Source organism: Equus przewalskii, chromosome 19 (assembly GCF_037783145.1).
Source record: "Equus przewalskii isolate Varuska chromosome 19, EquPr2, whole genome shotgun sequence".
Classification (NCBI taxonomy): Eukaryota; Metazoa; Chordata; class Mammalia; order Perissodactyla; family Equidae; genus Equus; species Equus przewalskii.
Genome location: NC_091849.1, coordinates 16,981,613 through 17,007,843, shown reverse-complemented (window position 1 = coordinate 17,007,843; position 26,231 = coordinate 16,981,613). Strand labels below are relative to the sequence as shown.

Here is a 26,231-nt window from a genome sequence, read left to right as displayed (position 1 = left end):
ACTTAGCACAATTTTTCAAGGTTCATCCATGTTATAGCATGCATTAGAACTTCATTACTCTTTTTGGCCAACTAATATTCCACAGTGGGGGCGTACCACATTTTATTCATTCCCTCCATCATTTGATGGACATTTGGGTTGATTCTACATTTCAGTTATTGTGAATATGCTGCTATGAAAATTCTTGTACAGGTTTTTGTGTGGACATATGTTTTCATTTCTCTTGGATTTGTTTAACTTTTAAATCTGTCAATTACATTATGTCACTTTGTAGTAATGGCTGTTTTGAAAATTCTCATTCATTTTCTGCCTCTTCAATTTGCTTTGTATTTCAATAACTTTTCAGTGACTCATTGTTGGGGAATTTTGTTTTGTGGGAAATATGCTTTCTTTCCTTTCAACTCATTTAATGGAAATCTGCTAACATTAGAAAGCTATCTAGTCTTGCGCTTGCTAACCTCTGGTTCCTTGCTGATTTATGCCCTTCCTTGTTTTCATATATTAAGTAGTAACATTTGATTTTTTAAAACTATTTAGAAAGCATGTTCTCTTTGTGGTATCATGTAACTTTCTTTGCAATCCTGTGAGATCTCTTGAGGCTGCTCTTTTCTGGCTGCTAAAATTGGGATCCAGTTGATTTCCTTTTAGAAGACCAATTAGGGCTTAACTGACACAAGAGGATGTGCTTCATCCCTCAATACCACAAATCTGTTGTTTCTACGGCGCTCTTTTTGCCAGGTGCAGAGAACATCTATTAACCACCAGGGAAGGCTCATTAGCGTAGGCCAGTGCTTCTCAAACTCTGGCCTGCGTCAGAATCACCTGGATGGCTTGTTAAATCACAGATTGCTGGGTCCCACTGTAAGTGTCTAATTAAGTAAGTCTGAGGTGGGGCCTGAGAATGTGCATTTCTAACAAGGTCCCAAGTGATGCTGATGCTGCTGGTCCCAGCACCCCATTTTGAGAATCATGGGTCTAGACAACTAAAAGTGTTTACCATTTTGGATATCGTTCAACCAGGGCGTCTCAAAATTTAGTATGCCCATGTATCACCTGGAGGTACCTTTAACTGGCTCTGATTCAGTAGGCCTGGGGAGGCTTCCGAGATTGTAGGTTTCTAACCAGCGCTCAGATGATTTCAGTGCTGCTTCGTGTAGCAGGGGTTGAAACAGTGGCCATATGCCGTCCTCTGCTTGGGTAGTTCTTTGTTTTTGTACAACTGTAATAACTCTACATTGAAATAAACTTGCCAGTTTTAAGCTGATGAACAGGATGTACCTTGTAATGTGTAATGGAAGAGGGGTCTCCAAGTTACTTGGTTATTCTGGGAAACAAAGTCAGAGGCTGAATGGTCCACATTAGACCCAAAGAGTAAATAAATGGTTCAGACTTTTAACATAATATTTGGAGTAAATTAAAATTCTCCAGTGTAATCTTTTAAATGTAGGTTTCTAGGTTCTGAAATATATGTTTCACGGGTGCTGTGATTGAAGAGAACAGATTCTTATAGGGATGCTAAATTCTTTTAAATTAATGGAGTTTTTGTTTTTCTTTCTCTCAGCTTCTTGACAAAGTAATGTAGTCTTGATTATATCAACTGTAGAGCCTTATTCTACATATTTTATACTTATTACCTAGAAGGATTATTATTTTATGAAAACAAAATATTCCATAAAGCTGATTTTTAAATTTTTCCCTTGGCAGATCACTTACCACCTTGGGATTAGTTATCTCATCACTGGCTGACCAGGCAGCTGGCAAGGGCAAAAACAAATTTGTGCCTTATCGAGATTCAGTCCTCACTTGGCTTCTTAAGGTAATTCATTGTTCTGCTGTTTCCAGCTAAAGATTGGCTGTTTCAGAGGTGACACCTGAAAGGCATGTGCAAAGCTAACTGAATATACAGCAAACTCTTAACCATACTGTTATTCTAATTCCTGGGAATACAAAATGAAAACTGGTTTCTATTCTCTTTTTTCCCATTAAGATGCTGTTCGACAGGTATTATTCATTGTTGTGAATATAGAGAGACCACATTTCATCTTGTCATGGAATTATTTGTGAAATACAAATCCACCTCCACATCACATTTTCTTCACAGAGAATATCATACCTACACTGCTTTCTTCATATGTGTTGCGTGCAGAATGAGCCTCGTTTCCTAAGATGCTATTTGAAATATTTTGCAGGACAATTTGGGGGGCAACAGCCAGACCTCCATGATAGCCACCATTAGCCCAGCAGCAGACAACTATGAAGAGACCCTCTCCACATTACGATATGCCGATCGAGCCAAAAGGATCGTTAACCATGCCATCGTGAATGAGGATCCCAATGCAAAAGTCATCCGAGAACTGCGGGAGGAAGTAGAGAAACTGCGAGAGCAGCTCTCGCAGGCTGAGGTAAAATCAGCCTGGTGCTCCCTGTTTTGGAAGTTCCCTTGTGGTCTCTGAGTGGTGAGGACGTGCTTGCTTGCAGTCCTCGGTCTTCTAGGTGTGGTTGAACATTTCTGTGTTGATTGGCATCTGCCAAGCTTTGTGCAGACAACATGAGTAATGCAAGACTTCTGTCCTAGGAACTTAAGATGAGGAAGCAGACAATTAAGAGAGAATTGCTGCTACTGCCTAATGGTTTGCTTCAGTAAATCAATTGGTCCTTGAGCACAGATCTCTTCCAGTGTGAAATCCTAAGAATGAAGTGTCTTGTTTTTATTAACATTGCAGACTATATTCCCAAAGAGCCTTGCAGTTTTCAGGTTAATTAGTTGTGTGTCGCCTCCTCTTTACGTCGTGGAAGATGGCATGATCAAGGATATTTAAACATTAGCAATAATTCAGAATTCTCTTTTTATTTTTTCATATATATCAGACCCTGGCAGGAAATAAAATCAGAAATTTTGCATTGTTACCATCTTTCTTTGGCTTTACTCAGACTTTAGTAATCACACCCTTTTCCAAGTAGCTGTTGCTTTATGCAGGTTACTGGGTGGGGCACTGTCTCACTGGACATACATAATGGGACTGAGATGAAGGTTAAGTGCCTTAGATTAAGTCAAGTGCTTCCACATGCCAAGACTTGGGTGTACTGAAGGCTAAGTTCACATTCCTTCATACCACTCTCTTCTGACCCCGCTTTTGTTGGGAGAATATTAAGTGTGTGTGTGTGTGGGGGGAAATGGTAATAGTCATTATCTGTTGAGCACTGGTGGTGTACCAGGCACTGTTTAAATACTTTTTATCTATCAGCTTATCTCATCAAAAAGTAATAAGTAATCAACAGGAGATTAGAACAGACAAAACGGAGTCGGAGTCAAAGGCGGAGATCTGAATACTCCACTGATGATCATGGCAGTTGCGTTACAACTGTTACATGTCTTTCTCTTCTTCTGGGCTGTGGGCTCCTTTAGTTCAGGAAGCTGTGTTTTATTAATTTTTTTCATCCCTAACCCCTAGTACAACATTGATCCTGGAAAGCACTTAGCACAATGCCTTGCACATCATAAGTGGTCAGTAAATGTTGCTATTTTTGTTATCATCATTATAATCATTATTCAGTGCATCAAGCATAGTTTTTTTATTGATGCCAAGAAGGGCAGCAAAACAGCTGAAAAATAAAATGCTAATAAACTTTGAAGAGAGTCATGATCCTAGAAGGAAAGTCTTAACAGTTCTGGAATATGTTTATAGGTGATGATTTCTTTCTTTCCTCATCTCTGAATCTGCGTTTCCACTGTGAACATATAATCTAGGCAGATGGCCAAAGGAAAGAGAAGAGGGGCCACGGCAGGTTCATCTAGAATTTCCGTGTGTGTCTCCTGTACCCAGCACTGTCACTCTCAGGCTCTGTGAACACTGTGAGACTCAGGCATACTCAGCTAACTTCCAGATCATCACCCCTCCAGCTTCTTATCCAAACTCTACCATCTTTCTTTTTTTTTTTAAGGCATGCTTTTTTTTTTTTTTTTTTTTTTGGTGAGGAAGATTGGCCCTGAGCTAATATCTGTTGCCAATCTTCCTCCTTTTTTTTTTTCCCTCTCCTTCCCAAAGCCCAAGTACATAGTTGTATATCCTAGTTGTAAGTCCCTCTAGTTCTTCTATGTGGGATGCCACCACAACGTGGCTTGACGAGCAGTGTGTGTGTAGTGAACCCTGGGCCACTGAAGCAGAGCACGTGAACTTCACCACCATGCCACCAGGCCAGCCCCTCTACCATCTTTCTTGTTCATAAGGTTATACTCTGTAGAGGCTCATGTTACTATAGGATATCAAGCATATCATTGCCAAGTAAAGGCCTCCCCAGATTTTTTAAGCTACATATATCTGAATTTAGACCCTTCAGTTATCCTCACTGAGCACACTCAGAGGGAAATTACTGCTCTTTTAACCAGCTATCCTGCTTCCAAGAGAGTAATAAATAAGCTAAGTTTATTACCATAAAAAGGAAAGTAGTTTAAAGGACCCAGATTCAAATTTTAAAATAAATGAGAAGAATCTTCAACTTTTCTGGTAGGTTAATATAACTGGAATGTGTTTCTTGGTAATGTGCGTTGGTCTCTGTCAATAAGATCTTATTTTTCGATAAGAAAAAGAAATCTGCTTAAGTAACCTTTTTTCCTACTTTTCTATTTTGAGGATGAACTTTAGCATCTTTTAGGTCTTTAAATGTGAAATTTAAGTATGATGGATAAAATTACTCTGTAATGATTTGTATCAACTTAATTCAGGGCACTAGTATTTCTTTTTCTCCTTTAAATAGTAGCCATGATTTATTCTTATATTTCATTTGAGTAATAAAGGTCTAAAACCCATCCTGACAGTGTGCAACTTAATTGCTTCCAATAGACTGTTGATAACTGCTTAAGAAGGACAGTGAGTGATTGTCTTGTTTACAGTGGTGAAAAAATTAGAAAATCAGATAGCTCTGGTTTCATTTTGAAGGCTATGAAGGCCCCTGAACTGAAAGAGAAGCTGGAAGAGTCTGAAAAGCTGATAAAAGAACTAACAGTGACTTGGGAAGAGAAGCTGAGGAAAACAGAAGAAATTGCACAGGTAGCTTGATAATTTAGGCCTAAAATGTTGTGATTCTTTTTCATTTGCTGTCTTTTTTGTATAGTCATTTGTCATCCTCAAAAAGTATTTTGGGAACCTCTTTCTGCTCAACTAGCGACTGCAAAGATCAGTTTTAGACACTAACTTAGTGTCCTTTGACAACTAGAATTTGCTCTATATATTTGCTAAGTGTTGGAGAGCATTGAATTTGAACAGGCATGGTACAGGAAGTATCTTTAATATTTCCTGCTTTTCATATTTGAATAAAAATCTGTTTTGTGATTTTAGATCATCTGGCAAAGCATGTGGCTACCTGATTGGCAGAGAATTTGTAACGTACACATAGCAGCACATCATAGTTTTTTCCATGTATTTGATACTTTGGGCTTGTTAGAAAATGCTGTATGAACTTTACATAAGATAAAATATAAATCAAGGGCTAATTCTGCATGTATTTGTGAGTGTGTGTGTGAATTATGAATCTCTACACTACAAATTTCATTAACATTTTAATCCCGTTGACCACTTATAAATATTGGACCATCCCAATCAAGTAGTTTGAAAGCAATGACTGGGACCTAGTTTTGCCTTCTGCTTATATGTTTCTTGTAGATATCTTTCACACACATGCACGCGCATGCGCATCCCCTGTAACTTCCTATCCCTCTTAGATTGCTTCATGTTTCTTCCTAGCACTTAGCATCATTGGAAATTCTATATTTTACTTGTCTGTTTTTATGTTGGTCTGTCTTTCCCCAACAGAATATAAGTTTTCATGAAAGAAGGAACTTTGTTTTGTTTGCTGTTGTATTCCCAGCCCTAGATCAGTACCTAATAGATGAATATTTCTTGAATAAATGAATGAATTCAAGGCCCTCTGCAACAGGGACCCAACCTGCTCTTCCAGCCCCATCTCTCACTTCTTTCCCACATTTACTAGGAGTTTTTGGCACCTGAAATCATCCAGTATGCCCACAGTCTCTACTGTGCTTTCCTATGCCCTTCCCCTAGAACGCCCTGCCTTGATCTTGCAACTCCCCCATTTCTTCCTGTTGAAATTCTCCTTATGCTTGAAGAATCATCTCAAATGTATTCTTTTCCTGAAGTCTGTCCTGGTCTCTTAACCCATCATGCTCTCCCTCCTTTGAAGCCCCGCAGCATGTTGTTCCTCTCCCGTGCCACAGTTAGGTGGTCTTACCCCCTCTACTAGACTGTTAGCCCCTAAAGGCAAGATGCGTCTGGTTAACCCTGGTGCCCCTGTAACACTGACACCCGATGTCACAGATTTTAGACTCTCAGTAAACTTGGTTGAGCTGAGTAGAATGTGTCATTTCATTGGCATTGTCCCCAGAAATAGTGACTTAAACTTTCCATGGATACATTTTATGAATAGAACAACAAATAGAGTTCCCTGCTTTTGTGTTTGGGTGCACAGGAGAGGCAACGGCAACTTGAAAGTATGGGCATTTCCCTGGAGACATCTGGTATCAAGGTGGGAGATGACAAGTGCTACTTAGTCAACCTGAATGCAGACCCTGCTCTCAACGAACTTCTAGTTTATTATTTAAAGGTAAGAGAGTATATAAATAGATAGTGCAATCCTGATTCATTCATGGACTACTCCCAAGTGAATCTGGGTACCTGTCTCCATGATTTTGCTTTTTGTATCCAGCTTAGCCCTCATGGGCAGTAAGAGTATTGATAGTACAGTCTGGTTACCATCGAGAGTGAAAACTAGCTATTTTGTGTTATCCTAGGGCTGTGCAGTTGGGGCAGACTTCCTGTGAGTGGAGGCATCTGTGGGGCACGAGGAGGCAACTGAGGGTGTCCGTGTGATCCCTGGCTATGCGACCAGGATTCTGAGAATCTCTGGATTCAGCCACAAAGAGCCTGAGAAGCTCTGGAGAGTCCCTCTCATGCTTCTGAGTAATTTTAAGGAGATCTCAAGATCAGCACAAGCCTAAAGCAGACCCTAGTGGTAGATTAGACAGCTTGGGTTCTCCCATGTCCATCCCTTCTAAACCTTCATCCTCAGGAAATAACTTTTGGTCCTATAATCACCCTTCAAGTGTGGAGATGGGATGTGGCCTTTTGGATTTGGCTCTTTGGCCTCAGTGTACGCCACTGACCACGTTGGATAGCTTATTGCAGTGGTTCTCAAACTTTCTAGCCTCAGGGTCTATTTACATTGCTTAAATAAGTATCAAGGACTCCAAAGAACTTTTGTGTATCTGGGTTATATCTGTCTATATTTACTGTATTAGATCCCAAAACTGAGAACATTTAAACATACACTTGAGGCTGGCCCAGTGGGATAGTGGTGGGTGTGCTCCAATTCAGCAGCCCTGGGTTTGCAGGTTCAGATCCTGGGAGTGGACCTACACACTGCTCATCAAGCCATGCTGTGGTAGCGTCCCATGTACAAAGTAGAGGAAGATTGGCACAGACGTTAGCTCAGAAACAATCTTCCCCACCAAAAGAAACACAAAAAGACAATCTTGTTTAAGCATACTGTCCATTAAATCTTCAGAGCAACAACTTCATCACACATCCTGTAGCCTGTGGAAAACCCCGCTGTACACTTGTGGTAAAATGAGAGAGCAAAGGCAAATAACACCCTAGTATTTTTATTAAAGTCGTTTTGACCTCATGAGCTTCTCGAAAGTTTCTCAGAGACCCCAGTGGTTCTCAGACCACATTTTTAGAAATCCTGGCTTATTTTATTGTGAGAAGTAAGACTTCTCTTTGAAATAGAACACCTGACTGACATTGATGTGAGGCACCCCGGCTGACGTAGGGCACTCAGCTGACCATCAGGGCATTTTTAATCATACACACACAATTTCTGAGTTATGGTAGTGTATAAATACATGTCATAGTATTTAAATAACTGTCCTGGATTGGGGACCTGGGGACTTGAAGCCAGCTTATATCCACTGTCCATACACCTAAATTTCTAAATGCAAAGGTATTACCCAGTTGTGAAAGGTTAGATAGGCTCCTTGTTAAGGATTCTGATCTGCCTAGCGAATATACAAAATGCAATGGAGAGTAAGCTAGAAGTGAAGCAAGGAGGCTCAGTCTTCTGTCCTCTTTATTCACTTTTCCCAGAGATATAAATATGGCACCGTAGCCCCTGACTTGTTGAGAGTCCGCTCACAGACTTAAGATCTGTTCATTTAGGAAATGATTAAGGGGTAAGGAATCATTTCTGAAATCTTAATTTTGAAAGACCAAGCCTTACACTGTCTCTGTTGAATAGGGAAGTATTATTATCACAGTGATTAAATGATTTTTAGTGTAATAGGGAAAACAAAGGGGACTCACGGTAGACTGAGTCACAGTCCTCATACGTCTGGGGTTTGAGGTCCTTAAAATCACACTCATCTGTACATCACATGACCCAGAGGCTTCAGTACACTATGTAATATTGGCATTAGAAACTCACTATTTTTAGCATTTTAGAAGTTATATGTTTGAAAATATGACTTTGCATGAAACTGCTTTTAGTGGTTCTTGAATTTATATAGCTGTTTTCAAAGCACTTTCACTGTCAAGTGATCCTGAAAAGGATCCTGTTGAGGAGATCAAATAGATCATCTTGTCCTGGTTTTGCAGAGAAAGAAACTGAGACTCAGAGTGAAATGGCTTACCTGTGGTCACATAAATATTAAGTGATCGAGTCAGAATGGGAGCTCAAGGCATTCTGTCAGGTCCAGTTTGCTTGTATGTTAAAACAGTATCTAATAACTGTTGATCGGAGTTTTGTGGGGTTTTTTTGTAATGTTTAAACATTTCTTAAAATTTAGTGTGTTATGGTGAGCTTTGACTTACAATACTCCAAATATCTCACATCTCCTATCTGATTCACTTAATATTGTCGTGCGTATGTTGTTGGATTATTCTTTGATTGTGATAAATTTTTATGAGTTACTTGTAAGTGTGGGTTTTTTCTTTCTTTAATAAACTGTTTCTAGGACCATACCAGGGTGGGTGCAGATACCTCCCAGGACATCCAGCTCTTCGGAATAGGAATTCAGCCTGAGCACTGTGAGATTGACATTGCATCTGATGGAGATGTCACTCTTACTCCGAAAGAAAATGCAAGGTAAGAAGAGCAAACGGCTCCTTAGCATTCCTTGTGTGCCTGATTTTCAGAAGGAGAAGACTGCCGCTTTCGGTCTGCTTGCTTCAGTTATAGCAAAATTAAGGCTACGCTGGGTCCCGGGGGATCTACTTCCCGATTGTAGAGAGCAGGAGAGCAGCATTTAGGAGCACCAGCTTTGGGGTAGGCTGATTCTACCTTGACTGGCAGGGTGATTTTGGATAAGATACTTTTTTTTTTATCTAAACTTCAGTTTTCTCACATAGTAAGTGGGGCTAACAGTAAACAAAACTTACAAATCACTCAGCTCAGTCCCTGACACATAAATATTAAGTACAGTTAGTTGTTGTTACTCAGTGTACTGTATTGTGTAAAACCCAGTTAATCAGATAATTCCACTCTACGAAAAGTTCCTAAACAAGGCTATAATATGTAAAAATTTGAGAATTGACAGGATAATATATTTGCTTTTTAACTTCTGTTAAAAATCTCTTAAAGTATTTAATAATCAGGTATAAAGTTTAAATGAAGTCCTATAACAATATTCATCAACACACAAACATTGTCATTCAGAACACTCATTTTTATGAAGAAAACTTTACATTCATTTCAAATTCTGTTAATATCTGCCTTATAAATTTCTAAGTCATGAAAAACTTAGAATAACAGTAATAGCATGCATGATTCATGAAAGTTTGTAGGTCTTGTGTTATAGTGATATAATTGTTAAGATATTTAATGGTGAAATGATACTGTTCCCTGATTTTTTCTTATTCCAGTTTCAAATAATCTTTAGCCTTATTCTGTATCCCCCTATGTTAGAAGCTCTGGATTTTTTTTTTTCATACTCTTTCTTTTTTTCCCAGCTTTACTGAGATATAATTGACAAAATTATATATATTTCAAGTGTACAAATGATTTGATTATATTCTCTTCTAGCACTATATCTAAAAATGATTTTAATCAGCAAATTTCCTCATACCCAATTCCAATTCCATGGGGTTTTTTTAATTCTACTCTTCTTCCTTCCCCTCCCTGCCCGATCTCTTCCTTTCCTGGAAGAGGTGGTCCATTCCAGGTCCATTTCCAGGGTGGTGGTCCATTCATCCAGTGTAATTTGCTCCAGGCTCTGTTCTGGAAATGCCCAAATATAGGAACACAAAGCCTTTTGGAAGAGAACGTATAAAAACAACAATTATTATACAGGAAGACAAGTGCTCCTTCTAAAGTGATCTTTATAACCTGCAAATCTGATCTCTATGGAGCGTGGGGATAGAGGTTACAAGACTGGAGGCAGGGGGATCAGTTAGGATATTTATTATGATGTTGATATGGGAACACAGCAAGCGGCAGTAGAGGCGAAGAACACAATGTATTTGTGAATTATTTGAAAGTCAGCAAAGCATAGTGATGTGCTTAGGGACAGAATGGGGTGTCAATTAGTAAAGGAAAAGAAGTCAGCAATGATTACAGGTTTCTGTCTTGGGAAACTAGTTAAACAGTGGTGCTGCTAAACCAAAATAAGGAATACACGAGGAGGAATGGGTTTGGAGGATGATAGGCAGTGAGTGGTGATGAGTTCAGTTTGAGATACTTTGAATTTGAAGTGTCTTTGGTATACTGACATGGAGATATCAGTTGGACGTTGGATTTAGGGCTGTAGAGCTACACTGAAGATATAGAATTGGGCATTATCAGTGTGGCCTGTCTTGAAAGTGGGTCTGGAGTGTAGTGGAAGGATTAAACTGGTGTTTTAGGGATGTTTTAACAATGGTCCATGAAGGAGGCTGAGACAAGGGAGCCAGAGAAGCAATAGAGGTAACAGCAGGGTACAGTAATGGATGCCAAGGGAAGAGAAAATTTTAAGGAAGAAGAGGTTAAAATAGAAGTTAAAAAGCTTTTATTAGACATAGCAATTAGGGAGACACTAGCAACCTTGGGATGTTTACATACCATTTGGTTGTGGGTATGGGAGGAAAAATATGAAGAAGAGAGATGGGAGATTAGGAAGTGGGCCAAGAATCTTGGTTGTGAAGATGGAAACAGAGTTGAGAACATAGCAAGAGAGAGACATGGGGTTAGGAGACAGTCATTATTTCATCACATCTATCCTCAGGTTCACTAATTCTTCCTTTAGTCATGTCTTACCTACTGCTTAACCGTTCTGTTGAGTTTTTAATTTCAGTATCTCTATTTTTTTTCCATTTCAGTCACTTTGTTGAATTGCTAAGGAACATAACAACAGCCAAAGTTGACACGTTAAATGGGGATGTTTAAGAACAAAGTTAACATGTGATATTGTTTCTCATGTTATTTATTTACTTACTTCAGGTATAATTGACATAACATTATATTAGTTTCAGGTGTACAACATAATGACTTGATATCTGTACACATTGCAAATGATCACCACACTGCGTCTAGTTAACATCCCTCACCCCACATAGTTACAGAATTTTTTCCTTATGATGAGAACTTTTAAGATCTACTCTCTTAGCAACTTTCAAATAATGTAATATAGTATTATTAGCTGTAGTTGCCATGCTGTACATTAAATCCTTGTGTCTTATTTATTTTGTACCTGGAAGTTTGTACTTTTTGACTCTCTTCACCCATCTTACCCACCTCTCTCTACTTCTCACTGTAGAAGTTCAGGAAGTTCTTTTTTAGGTATGCCTAGACTCTATTGGTAGAGTCTTGTTTTTACACCATTGTGTGCCTTTAATAATTTTATTTTTACTTATTTTATTGTCTTTATTTGAAAATTCCGTTCTCTGAAGTTGTTGGGGCTTCAATCCAGCTGTTTGTTGTGTCTGCTGGTAACTTTGTTTCCTAAAGCAGTACGTGATTTCTTAGGTGCGCTCATTTTCAGCAGGAGTTTATCTGTAGGAGTCTTGTGGCCTGGGTGAGGGAACATAAATTCCTGCAAAGGGGTTTTGCATTTGCTTATTCCAAGTACCCCAGGCATGTGTCCAACTAGAAATTACTTTTTATGCTAATTTCTTGGCTTGGGTAAATTATCAAGCCAGGCAGTTTCCATAACTTTTTCCTTTTTTATGTTACTGTAATAAAAGCGTACTGTAAACAGCAAAATGATCTGTTTATATATGTATTTAGGAGTGTGTGTATGTGTGTACACCTACATGGGGGGGGTCCTGTAAAGATACACATTATCACAAAAATTAGCAATAAGTACGAGAGGCAAAGCTTATTGTATTCCTCTCTGGTTTGTTCTGGAACTGTTTTTAGTTTTATTCTATAATAACACTGACCAATACAACTTTTTGAGATAATGTAAAGGTTCTATATCTGCTAGGATCATTTTAGTAGCTGGGAGCAAGACAGTACTATTGAGCATTGAAATATGGCTAGTGAGAATGAGGAACTGAATTTTTTTTTAAATTATAATTCAAAGTTTAAAATAATAAAGGACACTGGGTGACATATTTCTATTATTGATCATAGTGCTATTCCTAGAATTTCTGGAGGGCTTTTTAGATACTTTAATAAAAATAGTCAATTTTTTTTTTTGTAAAAAGTGACTAATGAATTTTTTTACGTAGAAGAGATAGGATTCTATAAAACTTTTAATCATCCTTTTGGCAAAAATATGTATATATGTATACATAGATATATATACACATGTATATACATATGCATATATATAGACATCCATATACATATATATTCTGATCTCTTTTTTCCATTTTGCAGATGAATAAATCAGTCCATAGTTCCAAACAGATGGAACACAGACTTTTGAAGCTTGAGTTAGAATATTGAGAGTCACTGATTGGCAAGAATAAAGGGAACGTGTTAGTGTAAAATATACACACCAAAGTTTTATGATGTTTATGTGTGACAGATCAAAAACATTTCAGACGGTATTTCCAGGGTATTTTTAATAATAAAAACTTAGCCACCAGACCTGAAAGATTGCTAACAAGGAGTGATCGTTTTCATACGTGTGTTCTACATACTCCATAACTCTGAGCTTTCGAGTCCTGTAAAGATTAGGAACCAGATAAAGAGACTACATGAAAAAAGTAACTTACTGAAAAAGTAAAACTCAAAATAATATTCATTATTTTTCTCCATGAAACTTCACATAATAGTCGTTTAGCAAATTAAACTCTTAATTAATTAGCTATTAATGAATTCTTTGTCCTAATATTTTGTTTTTAAATACCAACAAAACCTCTTTTTTTTTTTTTGCAAGGGAAGATTCACCCTAAGCTAACATCTGTTGCCATCTTCCTCCTTTTTTCTTCCTTTTTCTCCCCTAAAGCCCCAGTACATAATAGTGTATAGTTTTAAGTTCTTCTGGTTCTTGCATGTGAACCACCACCACAGTATGGCTACTGATAGACAAGTAGTGTGGTTCCACGCCCAAGAACCAAACCCAGGCCACCGAAGCAGAGCACAGCAAACTTTAACTGCTAGGCCATCAGGCTGGCTCAACAAAACCTCTTTTTCAGGTAAAGTAAATATTTCTACAAAGACTAAAATTATCAGGACTAAAAATTCTGGAGAACTTTTCCTCTTCCCCGAAAAGACATCACAGTGACTGTTTAATTGTGTCAAAGGATCAGTTGATGAAATCTAATAAGCAGGAAACCCTACGAAATCTTTTGCAGTGGATTACTTGGGCTACTGACCTCACAGTCCCTTGATAGCCAGCAAGCTGTAGCAGAGTTGCAATGTAAGGAAAACTGCAGTGTTGAAAGACCATCACCAAATGGCACTGGGCAGAGTTGCCCCTTCAAGATTTGGTTCAGATAAGTCCAAGACTCACAGAACCCAACAGAAACCCAGAGACACGGTGCCCATCATTTATGGTGTGATGGATACAATATAACAAAGACTGTCAGAGTTGTCTCCCTCACCACACCCGTTTGTTTTATTTTTACAGTTTGTTTTGGTAGCTATTTCAGATTTAAACCTGGTATTCTTTTATGTTTTCCCTAAGTCTTTATTATGGAAAATTTCAAACTTATAAAAGTATAAAGACTAGTATAACAAACCCCTGCATATCCATCATCCAGCTTTAAAAACGAACACCACATAGACAATTTTGTTTTACATATATGCTCTCCATATCTCCTCCTCCCTCCCCTCTGGATTATTTTAAAGCAGATTCCAGATATTATAACTTTACATCCATAAATATCTGTTCATATCTCTAAAACACAAATATTCTTAAACATAGCTTCAGTACCATCACGCCTAAAATAATTAACAGATTCCTTACTAATCATCATATATCCAATCAGTGTCTAAATTTCCTCAGTTGTCTCCTAAATGTTCTTTTCAGCTGTTTCTCGAAATCAGTATCTAAATAAAATTCAACCCTTGTCATTGGTTGTTATGTCTCTTAGGTCTCTTTTAGTCTATGGGATCTCATTTCTAGCCCCCTTATCCTTGCATTTCATTTGTTGAAGATTCCTAGATGTGGGTCCTATAGTTTCCTATAGTCAGTATTTTGTTCGTTATATACCATGACGGCATTTAGCATCTTCCACTGCCCTCTATATTTCCTAAAGTGGTATTTAGAGATAGACGCTTGATTAGATGCAGCTCAATTTTTGACAAGAACATTCCATAGGTGGTGTTGTCTGTCTCCTCCAGGAGCGCATCATGTTGGATTGTCTCTCTTTGAGGATATTGGCAGCCCTTGAGCGTCGTTGCTTAGCTCATGTGTTTCTAATTCTGCCATTCCTTCTTCAGGTATTAGTTAGGATACGTCTGTTAAGAGAAAGTTCCCCTAGTTGGCAGTTTGGCTGCTGGGGCTGGATTTTGTGCTGTTCACCTGTGCATCTTCCCTGGTGTTCCTTCAGGTCCTGTGTAAATGGCGCCCTTGTGTGCAGTACTACCCAGCTGTGGCATGGTGATAGAATCCTGTGGGGAAATAACCACTTTTTTAGGTAACGAGTTTGTGTTCACTAATACTTTCATATACATTTTTTCTGTTATCTATTTAAATGCAAAACAACTTGATTTTCTCTAATGGTGAAATCTCCCACAGAATTAATTTGCCTAAGAGGAAACGGCGAGATTGGTTGAAAGACTTGGAGAGAGAAACAGGCCCGCCAGAGCATGACTTGGATGCCGCCAGTGAAGCTTCCTCGGAACCAGACTATAACTATGAATTTGCACAGATGGAAGTTATCATGAAAACGCTGAATAGTAATGGTAAGGCCCTGACTCAGGATTCCGTCATCTTGGGCAGTTCCTTACCTCACGCCCTTCAATGAGGGATAAGTGTGAATGAACTTAAAAGTATCGTTGTGAAATTTGGACACACAGAGTTGCTGACTCGGTGAGGGGCTAATGAAAATATTCCAGGGCAGGGTCTGCTCCCTCGGGCATGGCTAGGAAGTGGATGGTCCTTTTCTTGATACCTCTTGTTCCCAAGCTAGTTGTAGTAACATTTCCACGGTCCTAGGGTACTGAATGATTGTCATGGAATTCCTTAGCAAATTTCCCGTTACTGAGCCTGTTGTTCCTGAATCCTTCTGTATGAAAATGCCCAGGAGAGGTGAATTCAGAAATTTCAAATAGAATCTAATGGAGAGAGAAATGCACAATGTTTTACCATAAACTCAATTGGAAATTATACCCCCACAGAGACTTATTTAACAAGCCCAGGTAGCTTTTACAAAAATGATAGCTAAAATGAAATGCATTATAAGCTCTTTTGCTTGACCTACACTCCAACCCATCTCAGATCTTTAAAAAGTTCTCCTTAAAGCATTATTTCTAGATCCTTCTTTCCAGAAGGTTTTCAATGTTTATATTGAAGTTCTTTCTCTCTGTGTCTAAAAGGAAGTCCTGTATCTCTTCATATACATGTGCATGTAATAAAACACACACCAAATGCTTTCCTTGCTTGCTATTTTATCAGTCTGCCCCTTCCATTCCCATCTCTAAGTCCCCTAATCTGCCGGCTCAGTGCCTGGGAACTATAAGCAGGAGAGGAAAGTTCCCCTGTTAGCAGGCAATAGGTGGCATTTCTGGGACTAGAACTATTTTGTAAGGATGAAGTCGAGGCTGCATTCAGGAGCGCCTGAGAAAGTTGGTTTTCGGAGTTTTTCCAACCTCACTTTCCCATTCCTCTGCTCTTTAGATACATAAGGATCCCTAACTTGAACCAAAAGAGAACTTTCTGGGATGCTGAAAGCCCTAATCGGGCAGCCTCTGCCTGACGGGTTACTTGGAGAGCATTTTGGTTTTCACAGTTGAGTTCTTCCCTTAAACAGCTACTTTCCCACTCTCCTCTATGAAGAAGCCTGTCTGGAAAGAACTTAAGCATGGCTAGATCAGTCAGATCATTGGCATATCAAATTGGGGATTCTTTTGCAGGAACAAAGATTTTGACATTTTTAGTTCTATTTATGAATTTTGTATCCTGTTTTTAATTATAAAAATGGAGTATGAAGAAAAGGCCAGTTTGAAAACAAATGTGATGTATTAATATGAAGAGTATGGACCAACAAAAAAGAACATCACTGTAAGATTAGGGATAAGGTTAGCTACTGGGGTTTTGACACTGCAACACAGGGTGGACCATAGCTAGAAATCAAGCTTCCGTCCACTCTGCTACTTGCTCACCAAGTTGGGAGGAATCCCAAAAGACATTTCAAAGTGATGTTCAAGCATCAGAATCACATTAACGGATCATTTAACAACATGCCTGGGCAACAAGTCTCCTGTGAGTGATGTTTTGGAAGCCCTAGTGGATACAGGATGTGACAGGAGGATGTAAGCTCCAAACTCCAGGTGGAGGAATGCCCATTTGGAGAGAGGTTATTTCTTTTGATGAGGCTGCAGAATCCCAGATGTCTCTATCTTCTAACTCTGCAGCGTATACAGGTGGTATCAATTTAATCATGTCTCATCCCACATCACAGATTTTCTCATTTTATCCAATTGCTACCTTCTGATCATAAATAAATAAATATATATGTGTATATATATATATATATATAAAACAACCCTGAATAACCAACGAGTATTTAGTAAGCATTTGTTAACTCTTCCTATCTTCTTAGCCAAACCAATTAGTCATCAGTGGCCTCACTCATGGTATTCACATCAGTTGTCCATTTGCATTCTAGATCAGGCCTTGTTCTCCAGTGATGATTTGTCTATTCAGAAGTAATGTTTCCCATCCTCACCTCTTAGCCAATCCACCAGTAAATAGAACTCCCTGTGGGGCGTGCAGATGTGCTCTGATACAAGTGCTGAAATGCTGGTGGCTGGACACCGTTCATGTGATTCACCTCTGCTACTAGGTGGCTTCCCGATAATAAGCCTGTCTGCCTGGTGGTCGTCCCCTTGGTGGTCCTACTTGAAGATTCTCTTCCCTCTCATGTGGTTTCAGACGAAGCTCCTCCACAAACGCTGGGATAAAGGTTTTAACTGATTGGCATTAGCATGAGGGAGCTTGACTGGTTTTAGCAGTGCTGCTCATTGATGCTTGTGCTACATGCTTTGGCAAAATCTAACTAATGTGACTGGGAAGAAGCTAAAGTTTTCTGCCTGACAGGGGTACTCTGTATTCTTGATTGAGGAATGTTGCTTTTTTTTCAATTATGATCCCTCCCTCCCCATATCCTGACTCCATTGCCTTCCAATGGTTAAAATCTGGTAGCTATTCTTTTCCCAGTGCACCCAACAGCACAAAAGTATTGTTGGTGTTATTGCTACTGTTACTAGTGGCATTTATTACTGTTGAAAGCACAGCAGACCAGGACATAGAACTTCCAGATACATATTCACCTGCATTATCACAGTAATAGACTAGAATAATGTGTTTCTGAGTCTCTAGGGTAAATAATGATCTAAAGTCCAATTCATTTGAATTAATAGTAAAAGTAAACCTAGTATCTATAGACGGTAATGAATTCTTCCTGAGGGTTCAAAATTGGAATGAGACACTCATCTGTTTTCACAGAGTCAGTGGTAGGTCCAAAGTGAAGAGCAGTTAAGGGGCGAGTGAAGGGTCATAGAGCCAGTTTATTCCATCTGGGATTGAAAGGTTCTTTTTTCCCCCCAAGGATCTACTTCCTTTCAATTCGGTGTTTCAAGCACTTGGTGTGAATTAATTCTAATTCTATTTATCACATAAATGCCCTCAGCCTTTTGCACCATCACCATCTTTTTTCTATTCTCAGGACAAATAGGTAAGTTTGAGCTCATTCCATGTTTACGTACGAGGTAAAGAATAATCTAATAAAAAAGAGAAACTGTTCTGCCCAATGTAGTCCTTCTCTCTTCCTAAAATACCTGCTTCTTTGGTATCTTGGCCTTAGGCACCAGGCTCACTGAGTTTTAAAACAGTTCATTCAAGAGGAAGAAAGTGACGGAAAAATAAAACTGGACAATCTCTTAATAGTTGATTGGTCACTTCAGCATAGGCCGAATAGTCTTCAGCTTCTGTCCTGGGCCTTATCATAGGTTCAGATTGACTTGCTGATTAGGATGATCTATTTAAAAATTATGCTGTATTGTGATACAGGCTTGAAACTGGTCAGTTAATTTGGAAAAAAAATGTTATCAAATATGTCTAAGAGAAAAGTCTTTCCAGACTTGTGTTGGGATCAAAGGGGGAAAAAAAGGAAGGTAACCTCAGTCCCTGTACCTCTCCCAGGACTGTGTATGGCATGGCCAGACCTGGAGTCCCCCGGGCAGGGCTCACCGAGCTGTACTGTGGCAGGCTCAGGGGAGGGCTGCTTTGAGTTGCTCTCTCTTCCACATCTGCATGTTGATTTGTGGCCCCTAATAAAGCCTGGTGAGTAGTAGGGATGTTATGTCATGGCAGCTGCGAACACAGTTTGAAGCAGCCTCAGTCACATTGCCTCTGTGTTGGCATGGAATCTTGGGGTGAAATGCCCCCTGCCTCAGCCATTTGGGATCATGTGTGTTTCTACACACCCCTGACAGGTGCAAATGAGGATTAAATACCTTATTCAGTGTCTTTTAGCAAAAACGCTGGAATATAATTTTATAAAATGGTGTGTTTTCCGATATTCTCTCTCAGGAAAAGATTCATAAACACTAAGGGCCCTTGAAAACAAGGTTCTATATAAATGGGGAGCAGGGACTCTGTCCTTCCTTTCCTAGAATCTAAATAGGGAAAAAAGGTCTAGTGTTTGAGAAATATATTTTTTAAAAATTCTGAGAGAACTTTTCTTCTCTAGCCCTTACATTTAGAATTTCTTCAGACTCTTTCAGAAAAGCTCGTCGTGTTATGCATGTTTTTCGGAAGTTGTAGGGTATGTCAGAAGTTCTCATGCTTTGGAGTACATAGATTTTCACTCTGTGGAAAAGGTCTTACCCACTCGTGGTCTGCCTGTGTGTAAGAGGTTTTGTTTGTTTGTTTGTTTTGTTTTTTAGGAGTTCATTTTCCATCAGCTTTTGAAGGAACGTATTTTAGACTGTATGTCAGGACTCTATGGAGAAAACTATTCTGCTTTGAAAAAAATGCTGAATTTTAGAATTTTATATCAGCAAAGAACAGTATTTTTAAAAAAATACCTACTCTTTAACAGAGTACTAATCTGAGCAAAACATTGGAGATAAGAATACTACATCAGTTTATGTCCTACCCTAGACTGCTCTGATCTGAGTTCAAAACCTGGTTCTGTCACTCATGACCTATATGATCTTAGGTCAGCTCCTTAACCTTTCTGAGCCCCATTTTCTCATCTTTAGAATGGGAATGTTATCCACCCTTACATTGTAATGTTGCAAGGCTTTCATGAGATGATGCATGCGAAGGGTATAGTGCCTCTACCTGATATAGCCAGGAGCTAGTAGAATTATTATTGCCATTGTGGTTGTCATTTTTATTAAAAGAACTCACCTATACTGTGTGTATCTAGTAGTTTTTAAAATTGTTTTCTACTTTTTGTTTTGTATTATTTAATCTTGTTTTTTTTAAGCTAACATGCTATCTTTTTCTCTTGCTGCTCATTTAGAAAATTAGTACAGTTTACATGTCTATTTCACAAATTGATAGGGTCTTCTAGAAAAGTCAGTCAATAGTCATCATAAAAATTCCTCTTATCTTAATTTCCCACTCTTATCCCAACAATTAAACCGAGAGTAAGTATGTGGAACTATAACACGAATAGCACTGAATAACAGGCAAATGTGTGAATCCCAGGCTAGCCTGAGAATATGAACGCATCTCCTCCAGGTCCCGTGTACTTCAAGGAAATGTTTACTATGATGGTAATTTTCTTATTTACCATCCAGATAATCTAACATACTGTTTCCCTACAGTCTACTCACTTAGAGGGGTCAGTACCTTTCTCCTGTGTATATATGGTCAGTGCCTTCATCTTTTTCCACAGCATCCAGATCATTGGTCATTACCAAGCTAATATCCTGCCACAGCCAGTTAGCTCTTTGGGATTGAGTACTTCCTACACCCCAACCACCACCAGTCTAGCAGTGGCCCCTTTGAGCAAGTTCTGTTAGTATTTCCATACCTATTCACCCACGTGTATGTTGGTGATCTCTAGATCTGCAAAAGCAAAAAATGAGTAATAGCCTTTACTTTTCCAAGTGAATTACCCTCCCCCACTGCCTTTATTTCTTCTTTTTTTTCTTTTATTTTTGCAAGTGAATCGTGCTCTTGGAAATTAGCACCTGAGAAATTGCCAGACCATATACTCAATCAATACTTTCAAACATATGCTATGATCTGTAATTTTCTTCCCTTATGAGAGAAATTCAGGAAGAATGAGATTTGTGGTTAAAATTGGAAATGTAAACCCTTTGCCATATACTAAAACTGATACCAAATGGGCACAGAAATTGACTACCATGAAAATCAAATCTATGTGGCTCTGTCTTTGAAGTCTTCCTACATTTCATGAAGTTTTTCTTCTCAATGGATAGGATCCAATCTCTTCCTCTACCATCTGCTTATAGTAGATTAAGGGTCTATCTGAACGTTAGGATGAGCTCATCAAGTTGAGGAAAGTAACATAGTAGACATGGAGAATGTTTACATATAGGGCATTTAGCTAAAAATTTAGTAAAACGGAAATTGAGAGGATTTCATCTGACAGGGCCCTGGCCTCTCACAGAAAGCATATTGAAGGGCCGGATTCTGCGGGAGGAGGTGGTTCTTGCCAGAAAAAGTACTGACAGGCTGCCTGTCTCAGCCACCACTGAAGATGCCTTGCCTTATCTCTTGGCTCACCAGACCCAGTTCAAAATGTGGTCCAGGTCCTGGAGAAGCAATACCTAGAAGAGAAGAGGAGTGCCCTTGAGGAGCAGCGGCTCATGTATGAGCGGGAGCTGGAGCAACTCCGCCAGCAGCTCTCCCCTGAGAGGCAGCCCCAGAGCAGTGGCCCCGACCGCCTGGCCTACAGCAGCCAGACAGCTCAGCAGAAGGTGACCCAGTGGGCAGAGGAGAGGTGAGAACGGGGTCCTGGGAGACCCAGAGTCAAGGCTTGGGGGGAGGGGGTTGTGAGGCATATCAGAGGGAGGCAAACTTAACATAGAAGGAAAACTTACTCCCATACCTGGATTGTTAGCAGTTGGCTCTCTCTTTCAAATATATTGTCCATCCTAAGTATGTTTACCATAATGTTGGTTGGTAAAGACACACCGGTCCACTGCTTTACCCTTCCATAAAAATGGTACCAAGTTAGAAGGCTTAAACTAGGTATTGGAAAAAAAATTTGAATAATTCTTTAGCATAAAAGCACTTCTCATTTTTTATTTCTCTTTTGATTCTATTTAAAATCTGCATATGAATTTTTAAATTTACAATATTTATATCAGAACTGAAGTCGTGGTGGAGGAAATGGTGGTAATAATAATAAAAAAAAATGGTGGTAATTTATTGCTAAGTTCTGTTGTGTTTTTACCCAGTCTGGACGTGGTGCTAATGCTGTAGGAAGTATTGTCTGTATCTTGTAGGTAGGACAGTCAGTTTAAATATCCCGCTCAATCACTCATCTAGTAAATGAGAAAGCCAGGGGTGAACCCAGGTCTGTGGCCAGTCCCATTAATAACACCTGTGTTATAACAATGGTTTAGTAATACCAGTAAAAGCAGCATTTATAGAGCATTTACCTTGTGCCAGGCACTAAGTGCTTTACATATATTCATCTACTCGTCACAGCTGCTACTATATTTTACTGTTTTCACCCCCATTTCACACATGAGGAACCTGAGGCTGAGAGGTTAAATGACTTACCCAAAGAGGCAGTGGGATCAAAGCCGTGGCAGGCTGACTCTAGAGCCACTGCTCCAACCGCACTGCATCTCTCACCAGCAGTGGTATGCTCACCTTGAGCCACATCCAGGGAGGATGACCCCTAAGAGGAGAAAAGGGCAGCCCACCCTGCATTAGAAGACTCACCATAGTAATGCACTTGATTGTTCTAAACTGAGAGAAAAGAGTCCATTACATTTTCTGCTGTCTGCTCATCTGTCTGGATACCGAAGTATGAATATTTATCATACTTGTAATATATTACTCTTTATATTTTACTGTGCCTGGGTAAAATAGACAAAGGTTATCAGATGGTGCTTTTTCTGAAAGCTGCCTTTTCCACATATGCTGTGAGCTGATGGCTTTCCTGTAAGCAGTAGCTTGCTGAGGGTGACTGGTGTAATTGTACCCACTAATACCCTTTCTGCTTATCCTCCCTATTTTCTATGTACTGAAGATTGTAAAAGACAGAACCAAAAGGATGCAAGAGAAAAGGTGGATTGCTTTTAATTATAGTGTTTTTAGTTAAGTGTCAAAAAAAATTTTTCAACTTCCCATAATTCCAGATTGAGTCTCTTGGAGACTCAAATTCTTAAAAAGAAACAGAATAGAAAGGATAATATTTTGGGGATGTAATTCAAAAAGATAATGGTTACAATACTGATTTCACCAGGTTTCACTGGAGAAAATTAAGATGTCATTAATGGTGGTTGCTTATATAAAAAGCTGGGACTCTTATCTAAGTAAGTGGTGATGGCTTGTGAAATACTGAAGAACTCATGCCTAAGTAAATGTTGAGCGGTGAGAATCAAGTCCATTTAAGTGCTAATGAGACTTGCACAGAAAGCTAGAGATGTAGCCTATTCCTTCTGTACACTTGTATGTAGATCAAGATACAAATATGTGAAAATTAAATCATAGAGGTAAATTGAAAAACGGTTGTATTCCACAATAGAAAACGTTACACTTACGTATTATTTGTTTGTTGTTGATCTCCACTGGAAGGTAAATTCTGGGCCAGGGAATAGGTTTCATTCATTGAAGTATCCCCAGGGCCTAGAACCAACGTTGTCATGTGGTATGTGCTTAGTAAACATTGACTGTGTGAAATTATTGCAGCGATAAGCAGGAATGTGATGGCCAGTTGGGCAGAGGACTCAGTAAGTACAGTGGTTGTTTAGTGGAGGCTGACAGCCCAGTGAAGTTGAGCCTCCTGTGCAGATTTCCTGGAGAAGGCAGCGTTTCAAGTGGGTTTGAAGGGTGGGGATTAGATAGGCAGAGAGAAAGGGGGAGGGCACTTCAGATAGGTGGGTTGTCATAAACAAATGTGAAGCAGTGGAGAAGAGTAAGATGTGTTTTGGGGATTACACAAGAAGTTTAGTTTAGAAGGTGAGTTATAGAGGAGTAGGGAGAATTAAGTGCAAAACTGTTAGATAGGATGCGCAGGCGTTCGTCAGACATGAATGTTTGGCATTTATATTATGGGAGAAGAGGAGGTTTTGAGCTTAGGAGTGACCTGAGAAAGGCAGGGGTTTGTAAGGACTGTCTTGGAGTGGAGGAGGAAGAAGCTGGGCACTGTGAGAATATTAGGAGGGTATGAGGAACATGAACCAGGGGTAACAAAAAAAAATACACACACAGAAATTTAGGAGGTTTTTCAAAGGAAGAATCAACAAGGCTTTTTTCTGGATGTTGTGGAAAAAAAAAAAGACTGAGCTGGCTGAAAGAAGTCAAGCCTGAGTAACTAATAAAAATAAAAATATAATTTAGAAAAAGCAGGAAGGCACTATCAACATTAGGTACATTGTAGGCCATTTTATATTGACATATTCGTGGTACCCCTCCTGTGTCATTTCTAAGGTGATGAGAAAGGAGTAGCGATTTGAGTGTTCCAAGTTCATCATTTCCCTATGAAGTAAGGACAGGAGGTATACAAATGGTAGAAAAGGGAAGCTATATAGAGCATAGAGCAATCTGCTAGACTTTGAATCTTGGAATCCAGATTCAAATGTGAATCCAGAAATACTCTCTCTCTCATTCAATGAGTGTTTTTTGAATATCCTACAATGGGCAATGCACTTGGCCAGGAATTAAGTGTAATGACAAGCGAAAAAGACAGGGTTCCGGTCCTAGGGGCACTTTCAACTTCATAAGGGAAATAGACATTAATCAAATAATTATGCAAATAAGTGAAAAATTATAACTATGACCAATGCCACTGAGGCAAAAGACGTGGGGCTGGGACAACATACAATAGAGTTTTGACCCAGCCAGGATGTTAGAGAAACTTTTGTCAGCAAGTAATTATGTAGAGAGTTGAAAAAAGAACTCCTGCTGCCACAGAAGTACCCACTTCTTGTCTTTTACCAACTGAAGAAAGCATGTGAAATATTTGCCTCTAATTTGAGATCTCTCTCATCTGCCCAACTCCCCTTGCTGCCCCCAAAGCACACATAAATCATAATCATTTCTTTTTCCTAAAGGATTCTGTTGTTGGTTTTTTTTGCATCTCAATATCAAAATCTAGTAGTTTTCAAATGTTATATAATTTAAAACACGGTATTTAGTTATGTCACTCCATATATTTGCTCCTTATCAGGGGTTACCAACAGCCCACAGAATCCTGGTGGGAGGACGGATGAATAAGAGGTGATTTGGCAAAAATAGATTGAAAAATATTGCCTGGAAGGAGTTTTCTACCACTTTCTAATAATATGACTCACGTAGGAAGCAGTTTTCTTTTAGAATTTCTCATTTCCTTTTCTGCTGTACCACAGGGATGAACTCTTCCGTCAGAGCCTGGCCAAACTGCGCGAGCAGCTGGTGAAAGCTAATACCTTGGTGAGGGAGGCAAACTTCTTAGCTGAGGAAATGAGCAAACTCACTGACTACCAGGTGACTCTGCAGATCCCTGCTGCCAACCTCAGTGCCAATAGGAAGGTAAGAACGAGAACAAGGTGTACGAGAGGGAATGCTGTGAGGCGGAATGTAGACCTGACATCCCAAAACACGCCTGTGAGGAGATCCTGATGGGAGCCAGCGTGTTTATTCTTTTTAAGACTTCTGTAGACCTCCTTGGGTAAGAATGCTACGTAGGCAATGCCCTTAGGTATGTTATGATCAGAATAGGAGAATTTTGGTGGGTGAAAGACTTTCTAATTTAAATGTTTGCTTTAAAACAGTGAAACTAGAAATATATATACAATCATGCTCCACATCACGGCAGTTCGGTCAGCGACAGACTGCGTGTAGAGTAGTAGGCTGTGCCGTCTGGGTTTGTGTGAATACACGTTATGATGTTGGCACAACGACAGTCACCTAACAACACATTCCTCAGAACGTATCCCCATCGTTATGCAGTGCGTGACTGTATAAGTAATCCCACCTGCTTTTTCTCTTTCATATAAATGCTCTTTTCTGAACTGGGGGATATGTGTATGTTTGGTTATAGTATCATTTTAAGAGTGAATTCTACAAGGAAGGAAGACTTGTATGATACCTGTCTCTACATACACAGAAGGACTCTTTGCAGGAATTTGAAAGTTTCCCATCATTTCAACTTGAACAATTTTTCCTGTAGGGAGAATCTTTGAAAAAAAAGATTTTCATTCATTCATTTTTGCCTTTCAGCAAGCAAGCTTGAAATGAATCAGGGCGTATCTCAGCAGTCTTGCTAGGTGTTAGTCTTTTGACCAAGTAGTTCTCTTTTGAGAAATGTATTCTAAGTCCATAGTCATAGAAGTGTACATAAAGGTTTATGTGCTTTTTGTACAGAGATGCTTGTCATAATGGCCCTTATAATAGCAAAAATTTGAAATAGCCATGATGTTGAACAGTA

The 26,231-nt window shown here is 39.2% G+C and overlaps 1 protein-coding gene across 1 annotated transcript in view; it reads left to right on the top strand.

The window, feature by feature from the left end:
• Positions 1 to 26,231, top strand: part of KIF13A (kinesin family member 13A) — a 193,732-nt gene that overhangs the window by 133,809 nt on the left and 33,692 nt on the right. The window contains 9 exon segments of the mRNA XM_070584117.1: positions 1,705 to 1,816; positions 2,190 to 2,402; positions 4,938 to 5,048; positions 6,484 to 6,618; positions 9,026 to 9,156; positions 14,991 to 15,077; positions 15,179 to 15,345; positions 21,374 to 21,587; positions 25,171 to 25,333. Of these exon segments, the coding sequence (XP_070440218.1) occupies positions 1,705 to 1,816; positions 2,190 to 2,402; positions 4,938 to 5,048; positions 6,484 to 6,618; positions 9,026 to 9,156; positions 14,991 to 15,077; positions 15,179 to 15,345; positions 21,374 to 21,587; positions 25,171 to 25,333 (1,333 nt within the window).